We start from the raw sequence: 22,683 nt of genomic DNA on the forward strand, positions 1-22,683 counted from the left end.
AAGAAGTAAATACAACCCCCGCAGCAAAGTGACATTAAAAATATGAACCTCAAATGTTAATGTTACTTATTTCATGAACTTAACAGAAAAACAAAAAGAGAAACACATTAACAAAACACCAGCCAAAAAATTCAACAGTAATTGTGATGTGCAAAAGTTTGGTCAGTACAGTTTTATGTGGTGATAATATGTTAAGGTCGTATTATGAGTTTGTTCTGATGGAACCAACTGGCCGAAAATAAATTGATGCAGTTTTAAGTGAGCTTTTGGGATAATTTGGGCATCTTAGATTATTTACTATCATTGTATGATGATGTTTTTGTAGACTAACTCTTCATTTAATGGCCTGATGTGGTTTCCCTTGTGCAATTTTTAACAGATGTTGAGAAAACCAAAAGCACATCAGTAGACTGGATGCGGTGAAGCGTTAAATTTACCATTACTTACAGTAAATGCTCTTTGAAAGGTTGTTACACCATGAAGAGAATAACATCTGTAGGAAACATCGAATCTTCACACAGATCAGTACAATAACACACAATCAGCCCTCAGTGTTACTGTCACCATTATTAGTCACTGTCTAAAAGAAATACAAAGCAAATGAACAACATTTCCTCTCATAATCTAAACCAAAAGTCAATTTAACTTTAAGCACATTCTCTGGTCATTTTAATTTGCACTTCTTGATGTAATAATAGACTTCATTGCCCAGCTATGAATATTTTTAATTGGTTTCCAGGAAGTGACTTTTAATCAGAGAACTTATGGAAAACTGTATTTTTCATAGAGTCAAAGTAAGGGGCATGAAGAGCCATGTAAGAGTGAATGTTTCCCACACTAATTCAAGCCTTGAAATAGATTATTATTATTATAGGCTGACAACAGTTTGTGCTAGAGTAGGGTCTGTTCATTTAACTCATTTCATTTTGTTATAATCGAAAAAAGAAAAAAATTGAAGTCAATTATAAATCATCCTTTAGGCATTGGCTGGTTGGTCTGAGGACAGCAGATGCAGAAACTTGATTAATACCTTAAGTATGTTTCCTGCACATTTAGTACCAGTACAAATCGCTGTGACTGTTCTGCTACACAATACAGGAGATGAATAGTGGTACTGGTTTAATGCATACCCATGTAGTTTTGATTTGATTAAGTTGATTAACACACTGCTACAGCAGTTTATTAGTAAGAAAGGAAGAGAAGAGGAACAGCGTGTAATGTGATGAAGTGGAAACACAGTGTACTGGAGGGTTAGAGATATAGATAGTGACAGTGTAGATACACATAAGAAACATTTCTTATTGTCAGTAAATCTCATGAATAGACCAAAACCAATAATGATTTAGTCCGTCTCTCTGTGCATTCCCACTTCCCAACTCTGTCTGTGCCTCTCAGCCTCCACGCCTTTGCTTCTAACAGAATAGTAATAATAATTTAATTGTATAGGACATTTTCTACTTAACTTTTCTTGTGATGCTTTTTGCTGTGTTAAACGGAGGCTGGGTGGAGAGACATTTTGATTGCACATGGTAGCCTACTGTTTCAGTTTCCATTTAAATCCATTCCAAATAAAATATTTATTTGTGTTATAGCAGTGTATAGAGACAGTATGGTACCATGAGTCTTTGGCTGCAGTTTATTCTGGGCCTTGTATATCTGAGTATTTCATTGCAATAAAAACACTTCTAACTTTACAGGCATATGAAACACTCGTGTCTTCCCGAAGTGTTTAAACAGTGAGACAGGTGACAGGAATGACAGTCATGAGTTAGTTTGTCTTGCTGCTTTTCCAAACTTGCGGTTTTCATTTTCTCTGAGTTTCTACTACCTAGTTTCTGTATCAAATTACATTATGAAAATACAGCATTTAGATAAATATGTGTCCCTTCAAAATGTGCCGTATGGTTCTGGTATCAATGTGTCTCGGTGTGAAAAAATAACACGTAGCTGACTCTATGGTAAAGGCAGAGGCTGCAGAATCCTACACAGGATTATCTGCCTTTTCCACCATTTATAAGAACCAGATGTCTCAGAACCAAGCAGGAATCTGTCCAGGACTCTACACCAATACACCGGTCTCCTGTTAATCCACCATGTCTGTGCATGCATCCTAAAGAGTGGCCTGTGGCACCACCAGCCTTCATGAGAACTGCTGTTGTGGACATCACATATGGACACCTGAACGGAAGACAGATTTCTAGCTGCTGTCTGTCTTCTTCAGTGTCGTTTGTACTTGTGCTGGGTTTAATTAGTATTTTAATGACACACTGTCTGGGACCTTTTTGTTTGTTTGTTTGTCTCTGGGTTGAACCACTAGGGAGCACTGTCCTCCAAACGCATCAGCAGCAGGTGTCTGGTCTGTTTTGTCTAAGTGGATGAAACAGTGTGGCCAATATTCATATACACCTTGCAGCCTGGGTCGTGTGTCATGTAGCCCATTTTGTTATCACAGCTTTTTTTTAGCATTTTTATTTGGGGACAAGGGGAGAAATATTTTGTAGCTTACTTGTATATTAGACAAAATTAATCACATAATCTGCCTGTTATGTCACAGTTTTCATACGCCCCTCATGTTCAGTCATGTCATTACTGCTGATGACGTGAACTTGCTGATCAGAGTGTCCTCCACGCTAATGAGGAAAAGCAGATAAAAGCAAGCACTGCCACACTAATATCAAGCAGCCAGAGAACCAGTAATTACAAACTGCTGGCTGCTTGGTTAGAAAACTGGAGGGGATGAATTGTGTTGTAGTGTCAGCAGAAGTAGAAACAGCTGCATCTAGTGGAGTAAATCCATTTCCTAGCTCCAAGGGAGTCCAGGACATGAGGCTGTAAGTGTCAATACATGAGCCGTATACTCAGGGGTTGGTTAGTTCAGTTTTATCCTGCCAGCACGGCGCAAAAAAAAAAGAAAAAAAAGGAAAAAAGGACCATTTAGGATAACTGATATAGATGTGGGGGAAAAAGCCAAGGCTGAGATGTTGTGCAAGTCGTTGATCAGAATGCAGCAGCACATCACTGGATTTCATCTCTCACCTGCTTTATTATGAATGGTAAATTAGTTTCACAAACCACTGCATTATTACAAGTTTTTATGTTTCATAAGCCCCCCCCCCATGAAAATACAAGTACATGAACCCTATGTCTAAATTCACCAAACAATCAAGAAATGTTCCATGATTTAGATGATGAGTGGGTTACATGGAGACAGTACTTAATTTAATGTCCTTTTTAGAGTCACTGTGTGACCATTCAAACATGTTCCTGTATAAGGAAAACTGCTACACGCTAACTTATCAATGACATATAAAACAAAACCTGACAGAGCGCTCCTGCTGGTATACATCTCTGATCAGATATTAATTCAGGATGTGGACCCACTAATGCTCAAAGACTACATATTGGACATTTGTGTAAATGCAGACCCACACACAGAGGTGTTATCAGTAACCATGGCCAGGGGCTGCTGTCAGTGAGACTAAAGAGAGTAAAAATAAATCCAAAGCTGCCAATAAACTGGATAAATGTATGACACTGATGTGTGATTATAGAGTCAGTTATTATTCTGGTTTAAGGTGAAAAAGACAAAAATAATCTGATGCAACATGTCTCATTAGATTTCAGTAAACAAGAGATTTACTGACATCTACTGAGAAATATTCTTTGACTTGACTTGTATGTTTGACTGTGTCAGTCTCAATGCCTTTCACTACATGACCTTATTTTGTGGTTATTTTAAGAAACTTCTTCAGCAATATACATTATAGCAATTTACAGTATTATCAAACCACCTGGGTTGGTTCTGCCGACAGTATTAACGAAGCAGGATAGGAGTGGAAATGCTGTGGGTCTAGCTAATTTCCTGCTGCCCAGATGCTGGCACTGACGGTTCAGGGTTCCCTGTCACAGGCTCGTTGGAGGAATCACTGCTTCCATATTTGCCCTTTAAAGAACGTCCCAAAAACAGCCAGTACTCCTTACGGATGGTGTCCTTCTCCTGTGCTAGAAGTTCACAAATCTTCCCAGGAGAAACAAACACAGGAAGGGTGAGAAAAACAACGTTAATTACATTATTTCAAGGTTCAAGTTTAAGTTGTAACAATTTCTAAGATTGTTTTTGCCTTTAACAAAGCACCTACTTCTAGAGCCTTTCTTAAAGTTTCCTTTTGTTCCTCTTCCTCCACACTTTCCTTTTGGTTACTGATCTCCAAGGCATCCTCATAGCAATCAAACAGAAATGCTAGAAGGTAAGGTGAACAGTGTGTCTCCTTAAGCTCCAGGACTCTCTCCAGCAGACCTGGCTGAGATGACAGACCTCTGTCTTGCAGCATCCTTGGGGAAGAAGAAGAAAAAAAAGGATACTGTCAGTGAGCTTTTCCATTTTTAATAACAGAGTCTCTGCTCAGTTATTCCCCTCTAGCATGCCATATATTGTGGATGTCTGAATGGGGAAGGCACATAAAAATGTCAGTTATTCTACTCAAGAATAAGAAAAGAAAATCTCTTTTGCTGCAGCTCTGAACAGGATGAATAAATTCATCTATCAGATCAAATATAAACATGTTTGCTATTTGCAGATTTCCTGAGACTTAGATATGCTGTAGGAAAAAAGATTTGTTATGTGTTTTTCATCTTACCCTTTCAAATAGTTCCATGCGCTTTCATTGTGGGGAGCCTTCCTGATCTGGCTCAGACAGTACCTTGCATCAATAAAGAAAAATAAAGGATTGGTCAAATATTAGCAGACGTGATGCTTATCGCTCAAGAAAAGACACTCCCTAGGAACTGTACTGTCTCCTCGACACTTTAACATGTACAAAATCTCTCCTCATGTAAAGAATCAGATCTGGTACAAAGAGTCCCTCTAAAAACACCACAAGCTTTTATCCAACTTTAAAGGTGCAAATTAACCGTCTGTCCAAATCTTGTATATTTTGGGACAAAGTACTCACTGTATCTCTCTCTCCACTATGGTTGGATCAGAGTAACCTGTAGTGTGAGAAATTACAAAATGCCTCTGGTTCCATGCAGAGTTATTCCTCACATCTTCTTCCAAAAGATTCTCCACAAACTCCAGCTCATTATCCCACAGTTTGTACTCCTGAAAATTGAATAAAACAAGTGTTGGCAACAAACTTGTTTATGTAATCATGTAGTGCTTTTAGCGGTGGCCCTGCGATGCTTGAGACAAATACTGACTAAAGAAGGACTCAAACAACACAGCAACAAACAACCAAATTAATAAGTGCAGGATTCAGTCTGGCAGCGAGGCTCGCTGTGGGCAGAAAACTGGACATCATTCCTCAGTTTAAATGCCAAACTCTGCTAAGAGCTCCAACACCTACCTGGATGACCCACTGTCTGTGCTGCCAAGCGTGGTAGTTCTTTGCATCTTGGCTGAGAATGTCCGCAATGAACTCCAGTTCCTCAGAAGGGTCATTCAACCACTCCACCACCATACGTCTGTGGTGCCTGGAAGACGAGTTAGGGAACCCATCCTTATATTTAATGTTTTCATTAAACTGAGTGATTTTAGAGATGTCCCGCTCCCACCCTCGCTCCCGCTCTCTTCTCTCTGTGTTTTTGCAGACAATTTAACAGTAGATAGATAAACATGACCTGAAATGAATTTGCAGGCACTCACCAGACTTGATAGTTTTTGGGTTGCTCCTCAATGATGGCAGTAATGTACCTCATCTCCTCTCTCAGGTCCTTTGATAGGGCTTGCAGTAGTACTCGTCTGTAGTGCCTGCACATTACCAAACCCAAATTTAGTTTACACTTCATTTCACATAGGGCATAGTCATTTTCAAAACATAACCATTCTAATCCCATAGTTGTAATCCAAGATTAAATGGTTCACTGCAGTCTAAAGCTTTGCTCAAGCACCATTTAGAAGGTCATTCTATAAAATTCTATACTTTTAAACTGAAAATAGCTTTCAAATTGTTCTGCCTCCCCACCATATTATGAAAATGAAACACTCCTAAATAGCATACATTAGTTTTCCATATTCCAAGCCAGCAGCATACTCACCAAACTGTATAATTTGCAGCATTTAGCTCAATGGCATCTGCTGTCAAGGCGAAGGCCCGGTCACTTCTTTCATCATTCTTCAGGAGAGCACGGAAATAGTCATAGACATCTGAGACTGTTGGAAGAAATATATATAGTAGTTATAAAAAAACAAAGTTGTGACTTACACAGCTGCTGATTAACTGTTTGGCCAGGACATGTCTGTGCTACAAAAAGCGTGGCCTTCTAGCACCTGGATGTAAGAGCTTCTGTGTGCAGCTTACTCAAAACAGACCTGAAAGGACAAAATTAATAAACTTTTATAAAAAATAATTTTGTGAAAATTGTATCATAGTGAGTAATAGTAAGTATCGTTGCTCTGCATGTGTTTGCTTGTCATCTTCAAGCTTATGGTGTCCTCTAGTAGTTTACATGAGTCCCATCGCTTACTAACAATCTTACACTTTTCAGAGTAGGCGATCTTCACTACAGGATTTGGTCCATCATCCTGAGGAACAGGCTCCAGGTCAGCCCACTCCTTTCTGTCTCTGAAACACAAAAAGACGGGGGTGGATTTCCTGGCTGCTAACCTACAACATCGCCAGAAGGCAGCTAATGAAACTAGTGCCTCAGTTCCAACTATGTTTACCACATTTGGTTAACATTTGTTTAACAAATTCGATTAGTTAATGTCAGTTTCCTTTGTGAAAAAATGTACATGCAAATTCATGTAGCAATGGTCGTTGTAACGTTGCGTCAGCACATTGTATATTCACTTTGTTAGCTTCTGAAATGACCCAGCTCGGGAAGGGCGGGGATGAAATGACAGAACTGAACCAATCAATTAACACATAACTATACAATAAACGTGTTAACCGTTTACTATCGATTCCAGTGACACTACCGATAACGTCACTCTGGCAAACATTAAGAATAGTGACTAAGAAAACTGACATCAAACTAGAAGTTATCAAACATTATCATGTTATTACAAACTTAAGTTACTGTAAGAAATGCTTAGTTACCATTAGAGCAGCTACCGAGCTACCCACACAAACATATAGGGAAACTGTTAATCAGACACTACCTGTAAAATAAATATCGAGTTGGGTCAATGACAAAATCATCCCCGAGCTGGTCCTCAGCCTCTACATCAAACTCTTTATCTTCTTTAACCCCCACAGATTCATTTGAAGTTTCCTCGACACCTGACATTGCTAACTTGTTAGCTTAATCGCGTCTATGCTCCGTGAGGCCGGAAGTGAACGTAAGATCCGGTGAGGCAGAACGCTGCCTTTACGTACTGCGGGAAATATTGCACTTTTAACAGTAGCTCTGTTTAGGGAATGGTAATTAAAATAGGTCGTTTAATGGCAGAAAATGTTCGCGGAGCCAACAAATGTGAAAAAACATGGATCGATGCCCATGTTTAATGCACTGTGCAAATATCCAGGTTTTCGTTGGCCAGTAACTTCCGATATGCTGAAATGTGACGTTTACGGGCCAGCTTCCTGCCTGTGTTGTACCCATACAGTACCTGACTGGATCTGAGTGACACTAGACCTATCAATAATTTTACAAGCATAGTGCTTAGATCAGATACATATTGTGAGGATAGTATATACAGTACGTGGTGGTGGGCCAGTCACTATTTAGTTTGAGATTGTGTTATTTTTTTGTCGTTTTTGCCTGTCAAATCGCATCAATAAGACATTTTTCTAAACCGGTGGCTGTCAGCACACTTTTACATGATTATGACCTGTTTCAACAGAATATAACCCATCTGACTTTTAACATGCTTCATAAGACTTACATTGTTGTTGTAAATGTGTATCAAGACTCAACTTTGTGTAACCTTCCCATTTTTCACAAAACTGAATTTACCCAAAATATATGAATCAACATTACTCACTAGTCTCAAGTTTTGGACAGTTTTTGTGTTCATGTGCAAATCTCTCCTAAAGCTGGAGAGGACAGAGGAGACTACAGACTATTTTTCTCTACAAGTGTTGGGGGACCAGTGAGCTTCAGCGGCTTAAGCAGATATGTATTATCTGGCTCCCTCTTATGGCAGGATTTGGTTATCTTGAATTTGATTAAATAAAAATAGGTTTGAACTATTCAAATACAAACCATTCATATTAAAATTTAAAACTTTCCTTGCACAAAACTGCTTAAACTGTCCTTTCGATTATGTTAACCATGGAACATTTGAATCAAATTCCAATCCCAAAATAGCAACAGAATTGTAATGTATTTGAAATAATTTTGTAAAGGCAAGGTCAAGCTGAACTTTATTTTCATCATCAACGACTCTGGACATTATAAAAATAAATAGATGATTCACAGTCAGTGGATCATAATACAAATTGTTATCAAAATTATGTATCAGCCAGAATGAAGAATTAAAGACATGCATAATAACCATTGCATCAACTTATACATGTTCTGAATACTTGTCCCCATTGTTTGCTATTAACAAAATCTGTTTTGTAACAGAACCTGTTGACAGAATATAAAATCACCATTCAAATTAGACAGCTATGCAAGCAGTATATGCTTCTTTCTGACAAGTTTTCAATGATGGCTTGACCCGAAGTGTGTTCAGTGACTGTCGTCTTGATCCAATCCATGTTTTTCAATGTAGCGTCTGGGAGAGAAAAACAGATAAAACCATTAGTCAGTGTTTACTTCACTTCATAAGAGTAACTGTTTACACACGCACACACACGCGGACACACACACACACACACAAAATCAAAAAAGTTGTTATAGCAAACTCGCTAACAAATAGTGGTTTATTTACACATCCAACAGTTACAGAACAACATTACCATTTACTTGGAGTCATGTGTCAGGTGCGTCTCTTAAGCTGCTAATTGCTCCTCTATGGTCAGCAACTAGTTGCTAACTTCATCTGTCGACTGCTTGGTGATGAGCATTTAGTGTATGGTGAGTTTATTAAAGATTTTTACTGAAGACAGTTGACTGCTGTGTCTAAAAATGACACTTATGAGAGGTATGAGCGTAAACCAAAATAGTGGAGCTGTGGGCAGAAAAACCAAAACCGTGAGCTAAAAGACACAGAGTTGGTTGTGTCGGTACAATCGGCCCCTTTCTCGTTACACGTAGCTATCCAACCCATTGTTAATAGAAAAATACAGATTATTGCAACTTTAAAGTTACACTAGGTATCTGTGTGCAGTGTCACCTACAATCTACAGTGGTGTCTGATCAAAACTCACGAACTTCATGAGCCAGAATATTGTCAGGTGACATTTAGAAAAAGAGACAAGACTGTTTAGAGGTCTAATGTTGGTCACTCGACTTTTCTCTCTCAATGACGTGCTCCCTCACTGCTGTGTCAGAGACTGTCTGGATTTCAGAACAAATCTGCAGGGTCTAAATTGGCAAAGACAGGGTAATTTTTACAGAAGACTTTTGCCTGGCACATCTGTAACTATAACTGTAGAATTGGTATTGAGTGACAGACACAGCGCTAGGAATGGATTCAAAGCAAATCTCAAACCAAATGAATATTGCATAACTGTTCACTCCTGCACAACTGCAAGATGTTGTGCATAATGAAGCAGCGTTGGCTGTTCTGAGGTGTCTTATTAACATGAGCTGAACAGACAAGGAGCATTTCCAATGAGTCCAGAAATATATGATTAAAACAAATCGTAAGAGAATATCAGAAAATTTAATTCCACCATGTACGGCTGACCTTTCTGCCATCTCTGCTGCAATATTAACATAGATGCAAATCCTTACAAATAATAAAAACCTCACCTTCTTGCAAAATTATACAGCGCTTCTTTTCTCTCTTGGAGAGACAAATGTCTGTCAGCTGGTGATTTCCCAAAAGATTTGGCAGCAGGCTGCAGATGAAAAAAAAAAAAATTGTGAAAGATTGATGCATCTACTGCACAAATTAAATCTATTTAAATGCGTGACATCATAAAGTATAACTAAACTAAAATCCCCCCACATGTACATGCTTAAGTTATCTAGGAAATATCAAATTCATATGTTCACAGAAAATGGATCCTAAATGATAAATAAATAAGTTAGAGAGCTCAGAGATAGCAGCAAACAGAATCAAAGAGTCAAACCTTTATGGTGGGAGCAGAACCAGAAGAGTAGGAGCTAATCTTTGAAGGCCCAAATGTAGAAGTCCCAGTTGCTTCCATTGGAGTTTCCTCCTTGTTCTCCAGCAGATTTGTTATGGTGGTGTCAACACAATTGGTTTTTGCTGTTTAAATTCAATAGACAAATGTAAGTGCATGTAAAGTTAAAGAATGGGCAGAGCAAAGAGTTGGTAGGCATGTTGGGTCAAAAAGTAAATTGAAATTGTGTCATACCCAAGTCCTTTGCAATGACATTCAGTGGGACATGAGGCAGCACATCCTTCACTTGTTGGGCCATCTTCGCAATCCTGTGGTCATCTGTGCCCAAACTCTGGACCATGAAACCAAGTCCAATAGAGCCAGGTCTGACACCTAGTGTCAGGAAAACAATAGTTGACATCCCCCCAAAAAACTTGCAAACAGAATCGGATGTAATGTGGGTTTATGTGATTAACATACCGGTAGATGTTTGTGGTACACTGTGTCTTTTCCTTTTGATGTGCTCTGCTTTATCAGCTTTAGTGATCTTGGTGGAGACCAAGCCAAGTTCACCTGCTAGTAGCTGAAAAAGACAATACACATTAAACACACTTATAGCTGCAGCTATAAAGCAGAACGAGGAGGAATTGGTGACTGGACTAAATATCAAATATAGGGGGGAAATCAGAAATCTAACAACATTGTGCTTTTAGGGAACTATAGCTCCTTGTAGTTTACCAAAGAGGAATATGGGTATAGGCATTGGGGCCAGGGAAAAACATAAACTGCAAAACTGTATGGCATGTTTTTCTACACATTTGTTTTTACTGTTACAACTCTAACCCTCTATGAATCCACTCAGCTGGTAAACATTGGTTTTACCTCCTGGACTTTGTTGGCAACCTCCTGTGCGGACTCGCCATCTTGTCTGGAGACTGGTGGGAGCCAACTGGGATGAAAATCACAAACAAAAAAAGCAATGTTAAGAAGATGTGACAACAATTATGGCAGAACAGAAATGCTCAAAATCATCAGGAGACTACTTAAAAACTGAATTTGGAGCTCAGAGCTTTAAAATTTACTTACAAAAAGCAGTTTAGTTTAAAACCATTTGACACTCATGCTCAACATTACCGGCCAGAGAAGACGAGCTTGGGGTTGTTGCTTGTGTCAAGACCAAGTGTTTGTTTTTTGTACTTGGTGGATCTAGTTCATGTAACCTGCATCGCTACAAAACCACCTCAGTTTCCAAGAAAAATAAACTAAGTCTAAAGATTACTTGATTATTAGCCTCTGTAGAATATTGTGATTTAATTCTAAAAAGCAATTGCTGATAGAAATAATGATACAAATTATTTAGTACCTTACATGATACACTGTACATGGAGCAAAAAATGTCCACAAGAGCTCCATCAGCCAACTGGACTCTGGTGTGCTCTGTGGACAGACAAAAGACAACAGAGTCATTCAGTGTTTTATTACAGTGTAACCTGACATACCCTAAATTCAACTATGTGTGCACAGACAGACACAGAAAGTATAAAGACAGTAACAGCTATGGTGAGGTGTCCTGGTGACCCAAACAATCCTGCATGTATTCACAAATAACCTCACTTATAGTAAAAGCCCAACTTAAGCCACTGTTGCACACAGCAACACAAGACAGAATTACTCTGGGTACTGAGATGGCTGGATTAGATTTAAGCAGCCCACACTAAGTAGCTTGCTGCTACTTGCAGGAAATTTCACTCATTTTGTAATGATTTTCCAGAGCTTAGAAATGGTCCATAAAATGCATTATTCTCCCTCATCGATTTCCTTACCTCCTCTGTATATTGACATTTTGCTTTTTAGTACGGTGTTAAATGCAGTCACATTGTTACTTTTTAGTTTATGTCACTACTAAACGACAATATATCTCTTCTCTTGTTTCATAGCACTCACAGACGCACACACACAAGATTCAAGCTGCAGATGCTGTTAACACAATATATGATCAATAATATTGTAATGATAGTTCTCTATCTTGTCTTAAAAGTCAGGTTGAAGTGACATTACCAAAGCAATCAATGGTCTGGTCACCCTTAAGGCCACTGGCTGAATGGAATCAGTCAGTGAGAAAGGCCAGGAGCTGAGAGGAAAATAATAAATATAGTATGTTAGTTGGATAAGTAAACAAAGAGAAACTGTCAATACAGTCAGATTTATTTTAAGTGTATAATATTAAATAATATTTCTTAAGTTAATCACATCATTGAGATAACACAGAGGAACGTGAAGCAAACTGCCAGCGACTTTTTCATGCCAATTTAGTCACTGTTAGTGTGTAATGAAAAACTAATATTAACTGAATTTCAGAACTCCACAAAGAAAAGGATTGCTGCAGTTTTCACTTCCTTACACTAATGTCTCCACAGAACTCTGGAGGGAAATTAGAAAGGGGAAACTACCGCCAAAGTAATTCATCTCCAGTCTCAACGTGCAGTGGAAGAAGGATGATCACTTGTGGCCAGCTTCATCATTCTTTTTACAACCAAAGTCTTGAGTTTTCATGTGCAAAATACAGATGGATCCCAACATTTACTGTTGTGATTTACAACTAGTTTAGTTAGTAAATGAGAAACAATTATCCAAAACCAGAAAAAGGAGAGCTGAATCAAATATCAATTCTTACAATGAGTGGTTTACACTGCTACGCAAATGTTTACACTTACCTGAACTTGAGCAGGCCAGCACGGCCGTTTGTGGTGTCCTCTTCAGGAAACAGGAGCAAAGGCGCGGTGCCTTCAGTGGAACAGTATCTCTGAAGAGACTCTCCTATCGCTCCCTGGCCAGATGTTGAATGGATTTCAAAGAAGCCTCTGGCCCAACACACAAAGCCTGTGGAGCCCTCTAGCTGGGGCTGGTGAGGAGAAAGAGACAGAGCAAGATCACCAAACACAGCGATCACCATATTTAACAATGTACAGAACAAAATATTGCACAAAACTAAAAAGACAAAGACATATTTTGTGGCTGAGGGATAGTAAAATGGCCCAGACAGCCAGCAGGTAAGACTTTAACATGCTTTCATGCACCACTGCACACACAGTCTCCGGTGCAAACATACATTTGTCATCTGCAGCCAAGTGTTTCTACAGAACATGATGTGCTTTCATCCTTGCCGTTTCATCAAGGGAGCGTTCACAGAGCTTCAAAAGTAATACTGACATGTAGGTGATCTAAAAGGGTTTGCTATTGCTCCAGTTGTTAACACAAAGCACAATGAACAGAACCTAGCAGAGTCATGTCGTAAGGTTCATCTGTGACTATCAATGCTATAATATATACAGCATTGATTTGAACACTGTGAAGTTTTCCACATATATGATTAACATTTTGACAGATATGTGCATGTCCACAATTACGTCACTGCAGACATGTTAGTTAGTGTGTGCTGACAAGTGCCAACTCATGCAGGAAGCGTGTAGCAGTTTTATGATGGAGAAAAAAATGTTTAACACATACTGCATAACATAGTTTAACAAATATAAAATTTTAAAAGCCAAACACTCACAGTATTGCAGGGGGTCAGAAGGTTGATGATGTTGTGGTCGAAGTCTGTCACGTGATTGCATATGTACAGCTTGGTGTTTTTGTCTCTGGAGCGAGGGTTTTTCTGTCTCACATGCATTCCCAGGACTGAGCACATAACTCTCACAATAAATCTGAAAGCAAAATAAAAATGTAAAGATGTAAAGATGTAAAGAGGATGCAATTGTTAACTACAAGGAAGTCAATATAGTCCCCAGAAAGCACAGAATTGTAGATGTGTTATTTTTCCTAAAAAATAATAAATCACTCTTGGTAACGGTCTACATGGAATAACTCAATACGGTTTAATGTATATGCATTATCTAATTATACAGTCGTCACCTTTATTTAAACACTGAAATTACTGTGAACAAGGTCTCATTCACAGGAGGTCATGTGTAAAAGACACATATCAAAAACATTGAGCAGCCATTTGCCTTAATGGTTTTTAATGGGGTAGCTGAATTTAATGCAGTCATTACAGCTGTGAGCAATCATGCTGCAGTTATTTTTAATGGGATACTACACAGTATGCATAGAAGTTTGTTTTAGCATTAACTGGCACTGCTTTTCCTTAGATTTATACCGCTACATGTACCTCTATTACTATGATTGCAGACTTTGATTATCATGGATTACACATACGTGACTACTACCACACGTACTACTATCACAAATACAATAATTATTACTGCTGAGAGAGGAACAACTGATACTTTAAAATACTTGCCTTCTAACAAAACTTTCTGGAAGTGCACAGCTGACCAAGAACACGTGTATACCAATAAAAATCCGTATTAACATCAAACAAATGCCAACTGGAAAGTAAATCAGCAACAGCAGGAGAACAACTGCATCTTTGGGGAACCTGTACAGAGAAAGACACATTTTTAAATGAAATAGATGAAACATGAAAAAGGTGAAATGTTGTTGATGGTGAGACATTGACAGGCCACACAAAATCACACATATCACACAAATAAATGCAGATCAAGGTTAACTGCTAAATATCATTCTTTAGTTGAGTTGCCATGTTATATTACCTAATAATAAAAAATATGACAGATCAGATGTATCATACAGAGAAGCTATAGATTACATATTCAACAAAAACTCAAGAGTCCACCACTGTAATATATAATACTGCTGGAACATCTCTTTTTTTCCTAAACCTGCTGCTAAACTACTAAATAAGAGTTTAACACCTCAATATGAATTTGAACAATTCTCTTAAGTTTGGAGAGTAAGATAATTAATCACAGAAAAAAAACATCCTTTACTAGGGAGTCAGCCTTAGTGTTAGTTTCAGTCTGACACTTAACCACAGTCCGCAGCTGTCATTCTCTTCGTTATTACACGTGTCACTCAGTGGTTGGCTTAGCACTTAGATGCTAAAGAACATCTGGGATGCTCAGTATTGGTCTGATCCAACATTATAATCGGTACTGCTGCACATACAGGTCTTATGTCCCAAATGTATGTGAAATATGGGGCATCTATTCTTGGAATAAATGGTGGAGGTACAACTTTCACTTTTAAAATCTGAGGTTATTGGCAAAGTCATTCACCATATTCCACATTCACTGAGGTACAAATATTATTTCAGCCTATTGTGCCAAGTTTAAATAAGTTGGGTCTCTTAGAAAACTTCATTCTCATCTGACAGACTGTCGTAATTTTACAATGTCAAATTCAACAACTATCTAAGGCTAAGCTAGCTAGTTGAAGCGCATTACAGCTAATGACCGCGAAATATTAACAATAAAATTAGGATTGCATAAGGTTGGATAGTAAACGTAAGCAATAAAACGTTTATGTGTACCGTCACTGGTACACAGCTAGATTAGCTAGCTAGCTTTATGTTTTATAAAAGCTTTGATCTCCCTTCGTTCGGAAGCCTAGAGTAGTCAGCTAGCAAACGAATGACACCGATAACAGAATTTTGTTTTTCTTGAACACACAGAATAAGACAGCAATGTTGCTGTAGTCGTGGCTAATTAGCATTAGCTAAAGGTTATCTGTGTAGCTTACATTGGCTAACTGCCGTTAGCTGACTTACCGACGAAAGTCAAACATGTCTTCAATCCCCCGAGTCTCCATGTCTGCCAGTCAGACCTTTGCTCAGAGGCTAATGCTAAGAATACAACCTGATCCCTGAAAATAAAGAAGTCATAACGTTCACGACAGCAGTTTTGTCATCCGGCGGGCAAACTGACAGCTAACGTCACTGTTTCTACGGTGAAAACGTTTTCGGGCAGCTATACCAGCTGCCAGCAAGTTTAAAATGTTAGCTTAGCAACAGATGTTTCTGGCCGTGGTGCTAGCAGCGCTAGCGCCTCTGTTCCGCAGCAACAACAACAACAATACTTCCGGCCAGGATCCTCTAGAATAAAAGCACCACAAAAGTAAGATGATTCAAAAAGGATTTCAAAATTAAAGCCCCACGCAGGAAAATAAAATAAAAGTTACGGTATTTTGTCGCCATCTAGTGGTTGAATTTGACAGTCGCACGTCAATTAATTAATAACCAACATTTCATGTTACTGGTTTACTGCTTATTTTTTACCATAAACCTTTAGAGGTATAAACTAAACAGCAATTCTCTGCAATACTCATGGTCAGTGAAATTCTTAAATGCCAAATTATTTAGTATTTGCCAATGTGTAAATTAATGAAATAAACTGAAAACTGAACAACTGCATTCAGCCCCAATACAAGAGCAGTAATTTGCAGTTCCATTGACAACTGTAGACTCTCTTGATGAACTTAATAAACTCGTACTATCATTATGATACAGAACTGATTCAGAAAAAAAGAATGAAACACACATGGCAGAAGATGATAGACTACAAGATAATCGTTTCAATTTTTCAGTTACACAGCAGGTTATTGAAGCCCGGGACTCATTTGAGAAAGTTATCTAAAGTATTTTCTAACACATACCATATATTTGAGTGACTGTATTACAGCAATTTAGGTGTGAACATATCCAGTACAATATGCTTGAGTACTACTATTACTGTATCACCCAAGGTCCTCACTGATCCGGATTTCTTTGCTCTGCCGTAAAGAGTGCCACATACTTGATGTGATTTGTTAACCGGTTATTACGGATTTATAAGTGACATTATTGTTTAGTCATGAGTGTGGGTATGAGCTATACAGTGTATGGGTGTTTCTTGAATGCACCCCGCCCATTAATACTCCCTGTCTCCTCCCACAGGCTCATCCCAGGTTTGTTTGGCAACAACACCGTGTCTCTTGTGTAATTGCTGCTGATAATAATATCGATTTTTCTTTTAGGAAAACAAACATCCCTCTTTTTAACCGAGCACAGACTGGACATCGGTCCCTTTTACTTTTGACAACACACCGGGCCAACATGATGGTTGGATTCCGCTCTTGTCTGGTGGTCCAGTGGCTGGCACTGGCCGCCGTTCTGGGCACAGTGTTCGGGCTCGGCGAGGATCTCGACCGGCCTTTGTTCGGGCCTCCCGGCTCTCCTATCCGGCTGCATGAGTCAGACCCCGGCCTGAAGAAGGCTCTGGAGTTCGCCGAGGAGCGCTACAACCGGGGCTCAAACGCAATGCACCTCCGCAGGGTCAGCCGGCTCATCTCCGCAACCAAACAGGTATCATTAATACACACGGTGGCTTTTATTATCATTTTTATTCACTCAAAGTATACTGTGGTCTTATTTTGTCGCAGTGTACTGGTGTACTGGTGTGGCGGGGGATTTTGGTTATATAACGACTTAGTCCACTGAGCTAACAGTCATGCGTGCTGATTTCTTTGTAAACAACTGCGGTCTGGGGCAGTTAAACCAAGAGTTAGCTAAACAGGCCGGAAATAATTGGACTTACCTTCAAAATAATGGCATCAATTGTTCACTGCGGTATTAACGTTTATTGTGCATACACTAAAATTAGTACATTTTTATGATCACATTTACAGTCTTGTTATCAAATTTGTTTGGTTTTTAGTTCGGTATTTTCTTTGAAGCCCAGAAAGAAAGCCTCTCAATTTTCATCTTTTCATTCTGGCAGGAAGTTGCATCATTGAGTTTAACCTGGCTTGACACTAACAGTTAAATGGCCTCATTGCACTGTCATTATCAGCGCAACCATCTGAGTAGTGTGGCCTAGTGTTGCTCCAGAAGAAGCATCCAGATACTCCAACATATAGAACATAGATTTGCAAAAAGCTTTGCCTGTCATTCAAATGTACAAATTTCATATGACCACTAGGTACACTAGACTGCAACACAGTCAGCATCATGCCTGAATATATGCTTCATTAAAGAAAATGTATATTGTTTGTAAATTTAAAGTTACCACTGTATCTGTGTGTCTGTTTTCCAGCTGGTTAAGGGAATCCGCTACACTATAACAGTGGAAGTGAGTAACACTCAGTGTAAGAAATCCACCATGCTCAGGACATGTGACTTCTATCCCGAGTCACAGAAACTCAAGGTAGGATGTGTGTGTGTGTGTGTGTGTGTGTGTGTGTGTGTGCGTGTGTGTGTGTGTGAAAGTAGGTCATTGTTATGGTTTTAAATTAGCAGATTCCTCTAAGAAGTTTGTAATATGCCAAAATGGGAATGTGAATTTAACTCTGTATTGATTTTTTATTGCAGAAATGTAGTTTTGTTTGTTCAGCAGAGATATCGCCAGCTAAATGATCTTGTGACTTGAGTTTGACTTGGAGTTACCCCAAGCATGCTCATGTCTCATGCCCTCATGCATGCATACACTCGGCTGACACATAATTTTTTCTGTTTCTTTGTTCGCCTGTTCTTAAGACTTTATAGTGAAAATGAAGCCAAAGAAACAAGAAAATGCTCTTATAAATGAATCACATGCTCTGTTTGATGTTGACAGTTTGGCCTTCAGTGTGTTAAACACATTATTCCACTTATCAATCAATTTGTAACACCCCATATATATAGTATATGACAGCATAATCAGGTTAATACAATGTTCGTACATCGATATCAGCTGTGGATGTTTTTCTTTGTATCAGACGGAGCTGTGCATGTTCGAGGTGTGGGATGTTCCCTGGCAGGGCACTTCGACTCTGCTCAAACAGAAGTGCCAGCCTAAAGGTCAGTCAGGAGCATGTCAGCAGCCAAACACACTGATCATTCAACATTTAAGATCTATGACTTTGCTGCTACAGCTGTCCCGTCGTCACAATATAGCCAAAGAACCCAGTTATGGCAGTAGTGACTGTAGTTCCTCTGCACTGGTATCTTTTTTATATCTTTATTCTTACCCCAAGAGGTCTCAGTTAGCTGTAATCACTACTGTGACCTCACCTACTGTTTATGTGGTTTCAGTGTAATCCCATCATGCTTTTTTTTCTGTTATAGCAGCAGTATCTTCCAGCATGACACTGGCCCAATCAAACTGGTTAAAACCATGTTTATATAGAAAATAACCTTTAACGTTCTTTATACATCACTGTTGTATTTATTGGCACTAATCATGCCAAACCAAACGGTCAGCGCATGGACTTAGTTACTGAGCAAAGGCTATGTAAATATTCCCTTCATTTGGACCGTATCTTGCAAAAAATTGAATGTTGCCAAAAAAAAGTAACAGGATTTGACCTTTATATCTCCGTTATTATATAACGCTAATGTTCATTAACCTGGTCAATAAGTGATGCTTTATACCAAAGAGATAGATTAGGTAAAAGGTTAAATAGTAATAGGTCCACTTATAAATGTTGATTTTATTTTTCCACTAAATGAAAAAAAGGCCCCACTCTATGATTTAGTGTTATGCAGCAAAGAATCATGTCAAAATTCACCTTCAGTGATCTCCATTTATTTTACTTACTAATGAGAAAACCAGAGGCAACACACTTTTGAACACATGAAACATAAATATAGGTGTTATGTACGTCGGCATTAAACATGTTTTCCTCTCACTTGTCAGTTGAAGTAGAAGAGACCAACAAGGTGGAGGATTCGTCCACCAGCCAGTCGCCGGAGGTAAAACATGATATCATTATCACATGAATAACAGAACTGACAGTCAAATGTTGATGTTAAGTTTGGCCTTGTTATATGCATGTGGTCTGCCATTTGTCGTGAACTGCTACAATCGACTTGAACTCGAGACTCGAGGTTTGTGCTGTTGACTCAGTGTGTTTGTCTGCTCTTTATCTGACAGGAGTCTGTGGAGCTGCTGGGACAGTTCAAAGAGTTCATGGCTAAATACAATAAGGTTTACAGCAGCCAGGAGGGTAAATGACTGACACGTATACATACCTCGTGCACACCAAGCATAGCAGGTGCACAGTGTGTTGCATTCCTGTCTGCACACCTCTTTATGCACTCACAGCCCATTGTGTCCATCCTGTTTGAAAACTATAAAGCTCAATAGACAAAGCTCTTTTGTACTATTGGTTATAAGCATTTGATCAACAGTGAATAAACATTACCTAATTTGAACTAGCAAAGAATCCTAGATGAGAGATTGAATACAATATAACCAAGACAGTTAAACACGAAATAAAAAGATGTAAGAGGTGTAAACAGAACAACAGTTTTTGTCTCCATCCCTAGGAGGTATTTTCTAGCTTTATCTATTTGTTGAGTGTTGAATTAAAATATATTTGACACTGTCCATCTGCCTTCTCACTGATTGTAATTCACTGTAAGAGTGTCAGCAAGTGGAGTAAAAAAAAAAGTCTTTTTAAATGTGTGTATTTGACCTTTGACCCTGCAGAGGCAGACCGTCGCTTGCGCATCTTCCACGAGAACCTCAAGACCGCTGAGAAGCTCCAGTCTTTGGATCAAGGTTCAGCTGAATATGGAGTCACCAAGTTCAGTGACCTCACTGGTGCGTGTCTGTGTGTGCTTGTATTTCCACACAGTGTCTAACGAGGAAATGTATCTTCTGCTTTTTGTGTGTGTTGCTTTAGCTTTTCTTTAAAAAAAATCCTCTTAAGTAACACAAATGTTTCCCTGTTCTCCCTCTGTTTCTCTCTAGAGGAGGAGTTTCGCTCTACATACCTGAACCCGCTGCTGAGCCAATGGACTCTCCAGCGACCAATGAAACCAGCCTCTCCTGCCCGTGGCCCTGCCCCTGCCAGCTGGGATTGGCGGGATCATGGAGCTGTCAGTCCCGTTAAGAACCAGGTACCAACATACAGAGTTGATTTTAGTGCAGTCATTCTCAATAGCAGGCTCACTAATGAATAAATTACAGCTCCTGCCTACGTCATGCTGACTGGGGTGTGTGTGTGTTGCTTGCAGGGTATGTGTGGATCCTGCTGGGCGTTTTCTGTGACAGGCAACATTGAAGGCCAGTGGTTCCTGAAAAATGGTGCATTGCTGTCACTTTCTGAACAAGGTAACAAAGACACATGCACACACAAACAGATGACAAAATAACTCAATTACATTCCCTGCAGGAAAAAAAACAACTGTTTACAGTTACAGATAAAAGCCACGATTTGATTGGTGTATTGATTTGTCCCCTCGTAGAGCTGGTTGACTGTGATGGGCTGGACCAGGCGTGCAGAGGAGGGCTGCCATCAAATGCCTATGAAGCCATTGAGAAACTGGGTGAGAATTAAATGAGTGGAGGCCAAATGATGTGTGCAACCACACTGAGACATTTTGCTCCCAATCCAAGGAAATTATAGCTCATTTCTGACTCTGAGCAAACTGCAAAAGAGAGAGGATTATATAGACTTGCATACGTCTGGATTTTTTTATTTTTGCATTAAAGCTGACGATGTGTGCAAACTCTTAACCTTTTAATCCTTCTCCCACATGTGTGGTTAAGGTGGTCTGGAGACAGAGACTGACTACACTTACACTGGACAGAAGCAGAGGTGCGACTTCACCACAAGGAAAGTGGCCGCCTATATCAACAGCTCTGTGGAGCTGTCCAAAGATGAGAAGGGTGAGTGGGCAAAGCGCTGATAAATATGTCCCCAGATATTCCTTCTAAAATACACATGAAGTTTTTATTAATTAAGTAGTAGATATTGTCAGTTTGAAACAAGAGGCTGTTAAATCAACTGATTTTGCCTTTTTTTTCCTCAGAAATTGCAGCTTGGCTCGCTGAGAATGGACCAGTCTCTGTTGCTCTGAATGCCTTTGCAATGCAGGTAACCACTATTACACTGTCACACACCTCCACAGCTGTGACAGAATCATTATAATTTGACATATTTAACACTCTGCCATCACTTGCATATACATCTAGTTATAGCACAATTATCATGTCACACTGTATCTCATTTTCACTAGAATTTAATTATCAGCATGTAACCATATTTAATTCATTTTAATTATGTTTTGTATTTCTGCAGTTCTACAGGAAGGGTGTTTCTCACCCTTTTAAGATCTTCTGCAACCCCTGGATGATCGACCACGCTGTGCTGATGGTGGGATATGGAGAACGTACGTTTTTCTTTTTTATGCTATTTTTATCCTCATTTCATTTACCCAGTTCTTACTCCCGAGAACCAAGAGACAGACACATGTGTTTATCGTGTCAACAACATAAAGCATGATTATTTGCAGACAAGTGCATTGTATGGGTGTTTTTGTGATTTCAGGTAAAGGAATGCCATTCTGGGCCATCAAAAACAGCTGGGGGGAGGATTATGGAGAGCAGGTAAGACAACTAGGGCTGTAACTAACGATTGCTTTCATTGTCAATTAATGTGCAAATTATTTTCTCAATTAATTATTTAGTCTATGAAATGCCACCTTTATACAATAGAATTCAGTACCACAGCCCTGCAACATATGACATACTTATTAAGATTTGAATATTGAGTGTTTCTGCCACTGGCAAAGAGAGGTTGTTTCAACATCATGTAATAAGGCCACAGTCTGGCTTTTAGGTTGCACTCTAATGTACAAAACATAATATTGTTTTGTATTATTTTGCATTAATTGGAGGGTTTGATGACACAGGATAAAAATAAAGAAAAATGAAAATAATGTTAGTTTTCC

The 22,683-nt window shown here is 39.0% G+C and overlaps 3 protein-coding genes across 3 annotated transcripts in view; 1 reads left to right on the plus strand and 2 right to left on the minus strand.

Moving 5' to 3' along the window:
* Positions 1-3,023: 3,023 nt before the first annotated feature.
* On the minus strand, positions 3,024-7,276 carry fnta (farnesyltransferase, CAAX box, subunit alpha). Its single transcript, XM_023396034.2, has 9 exons — positions 7,103-7,276; positions 6,478-6,563; positions 6,037-6,151; positions 5,645-5,749; positions 5,346-5,472; positions 4,953-5,101; positions 4,638-4,700; positions 4,140-4,332; positions 3,024-4,018 (listed from the first exon to the last, which is right to left on the minus strand). The coding sequence occupies exons 1-9, from the start codon at positions 7,228-7,230 to the stop codon at positions 3,851-3,853; spliced, it is 1,134 nt and encodes a 377-aa protein (XP_023251802.1). The 5' UTR covers positions 7,231-7,276; the 3' UTR covers positions 3,024-3,850.
* A 1,016-nt stretch (positions 7,277-8,292) lies between these two features.
* On the minus strand, positions 8,293-16,058 carry aup1 (AUP1 lipid droplet regulating VLDL assembly factor). The gene is made up of 12 exons (XM_023396008.2): positions 15,757-16,058; positions 14,428-14,565; positions 13,681-13,831; positions 12,839-13,026; positions 12,183-12,255; positions 11,488-11,561; positions 11,007-11,073; positions 10,605-10,707; positions 10,380-10,517; positions 10,131-10,270; positions 9,808-9,896; positions 8,293-8,665 (listed from the first exon to the last, which is right to left on the minus strand). The coding sequence occupies exons 1-12, from the start codon at positions 15,795-15,797 to the stop codon at positions 8,620-8,622; spliced, it is 1,248 nt and encodes a 415-aa protein (XP_023251776.1). The 5' UTR covers positions 15,798-16,058; the 3' UTR covers positions 8,293-8,619.
* A 972-nt stretch (positions 16,059-17,030) lies between these two features.
* Positions 17,031-22,683, plus strand: part of ctsf (cathepsin F) — a 6,482-nt gene continuing 829 nt past the window's right edge. Inside the window, exons 1-13 of the mRNA XM_023395996.2 lie at positions 17,031-17,328; positions 18,059-18,169; positions 18,720-18,801; positions 19,640-19,695; positions 19,877-19,949; positions 20,435-20,548; positions 20,699-20,847; positions 20,965-21,061; positions 21,196-21,276; positions 21,500-21,619; positions 21,763-21,827; positions 22,032-22,122; positions 22,281-22,339. Coding sequence (XP_023251764.1) covers positions 17,080-17,328; positions 18,059-18,169; positions 18,720-18,801; positions 19,640-19,695; positions 19,877-19,949; positions 20,435-20,548; positions 20,699-20,847; positions 20,965-21,061; positions 21,196-21,276; positions 21,500-21,619; positions 21,763-21,827; positions 22,032-22,122; positions 22,281-22,339 — 1,347 coding nt within the window. The 5' untranslated portion in view covers positions 17,031-17,079. The remainder of the gene's footprint in view (positions 17,329-18,058; positions 18,170-18,719; positions 18,802-19,639; positions 19,696-19,876; positions 19,950-20,434; positions 20,549-20,698; positions 20,848-20,964; positions 21,062-21,195; positions 21,277-21,499; positions 21,620-21,762; positions 21,828-22,031; positions 22,123-22,280; positions 22,340-22,683) is intronic.

This window comes from Seriola lalandi, unplaced genomic scaffold (genome assembly GCF_002814215.2).
Source record: "Seriola lalandi dorsalis isolate HSWRI2012SDOR001 ecotype SW California unplaced genomic scaffold, Sedor1 jcf7180002054971, whole genome shotgun sequence".
In the NCBI taxonomy this organism is placed as follows: domain Eukaryota; kingdom Metazoa; phylum Chordata; class Actinopteri; order Carangiformes; family Carangidae; genus Seriola; species Seriola lalandi.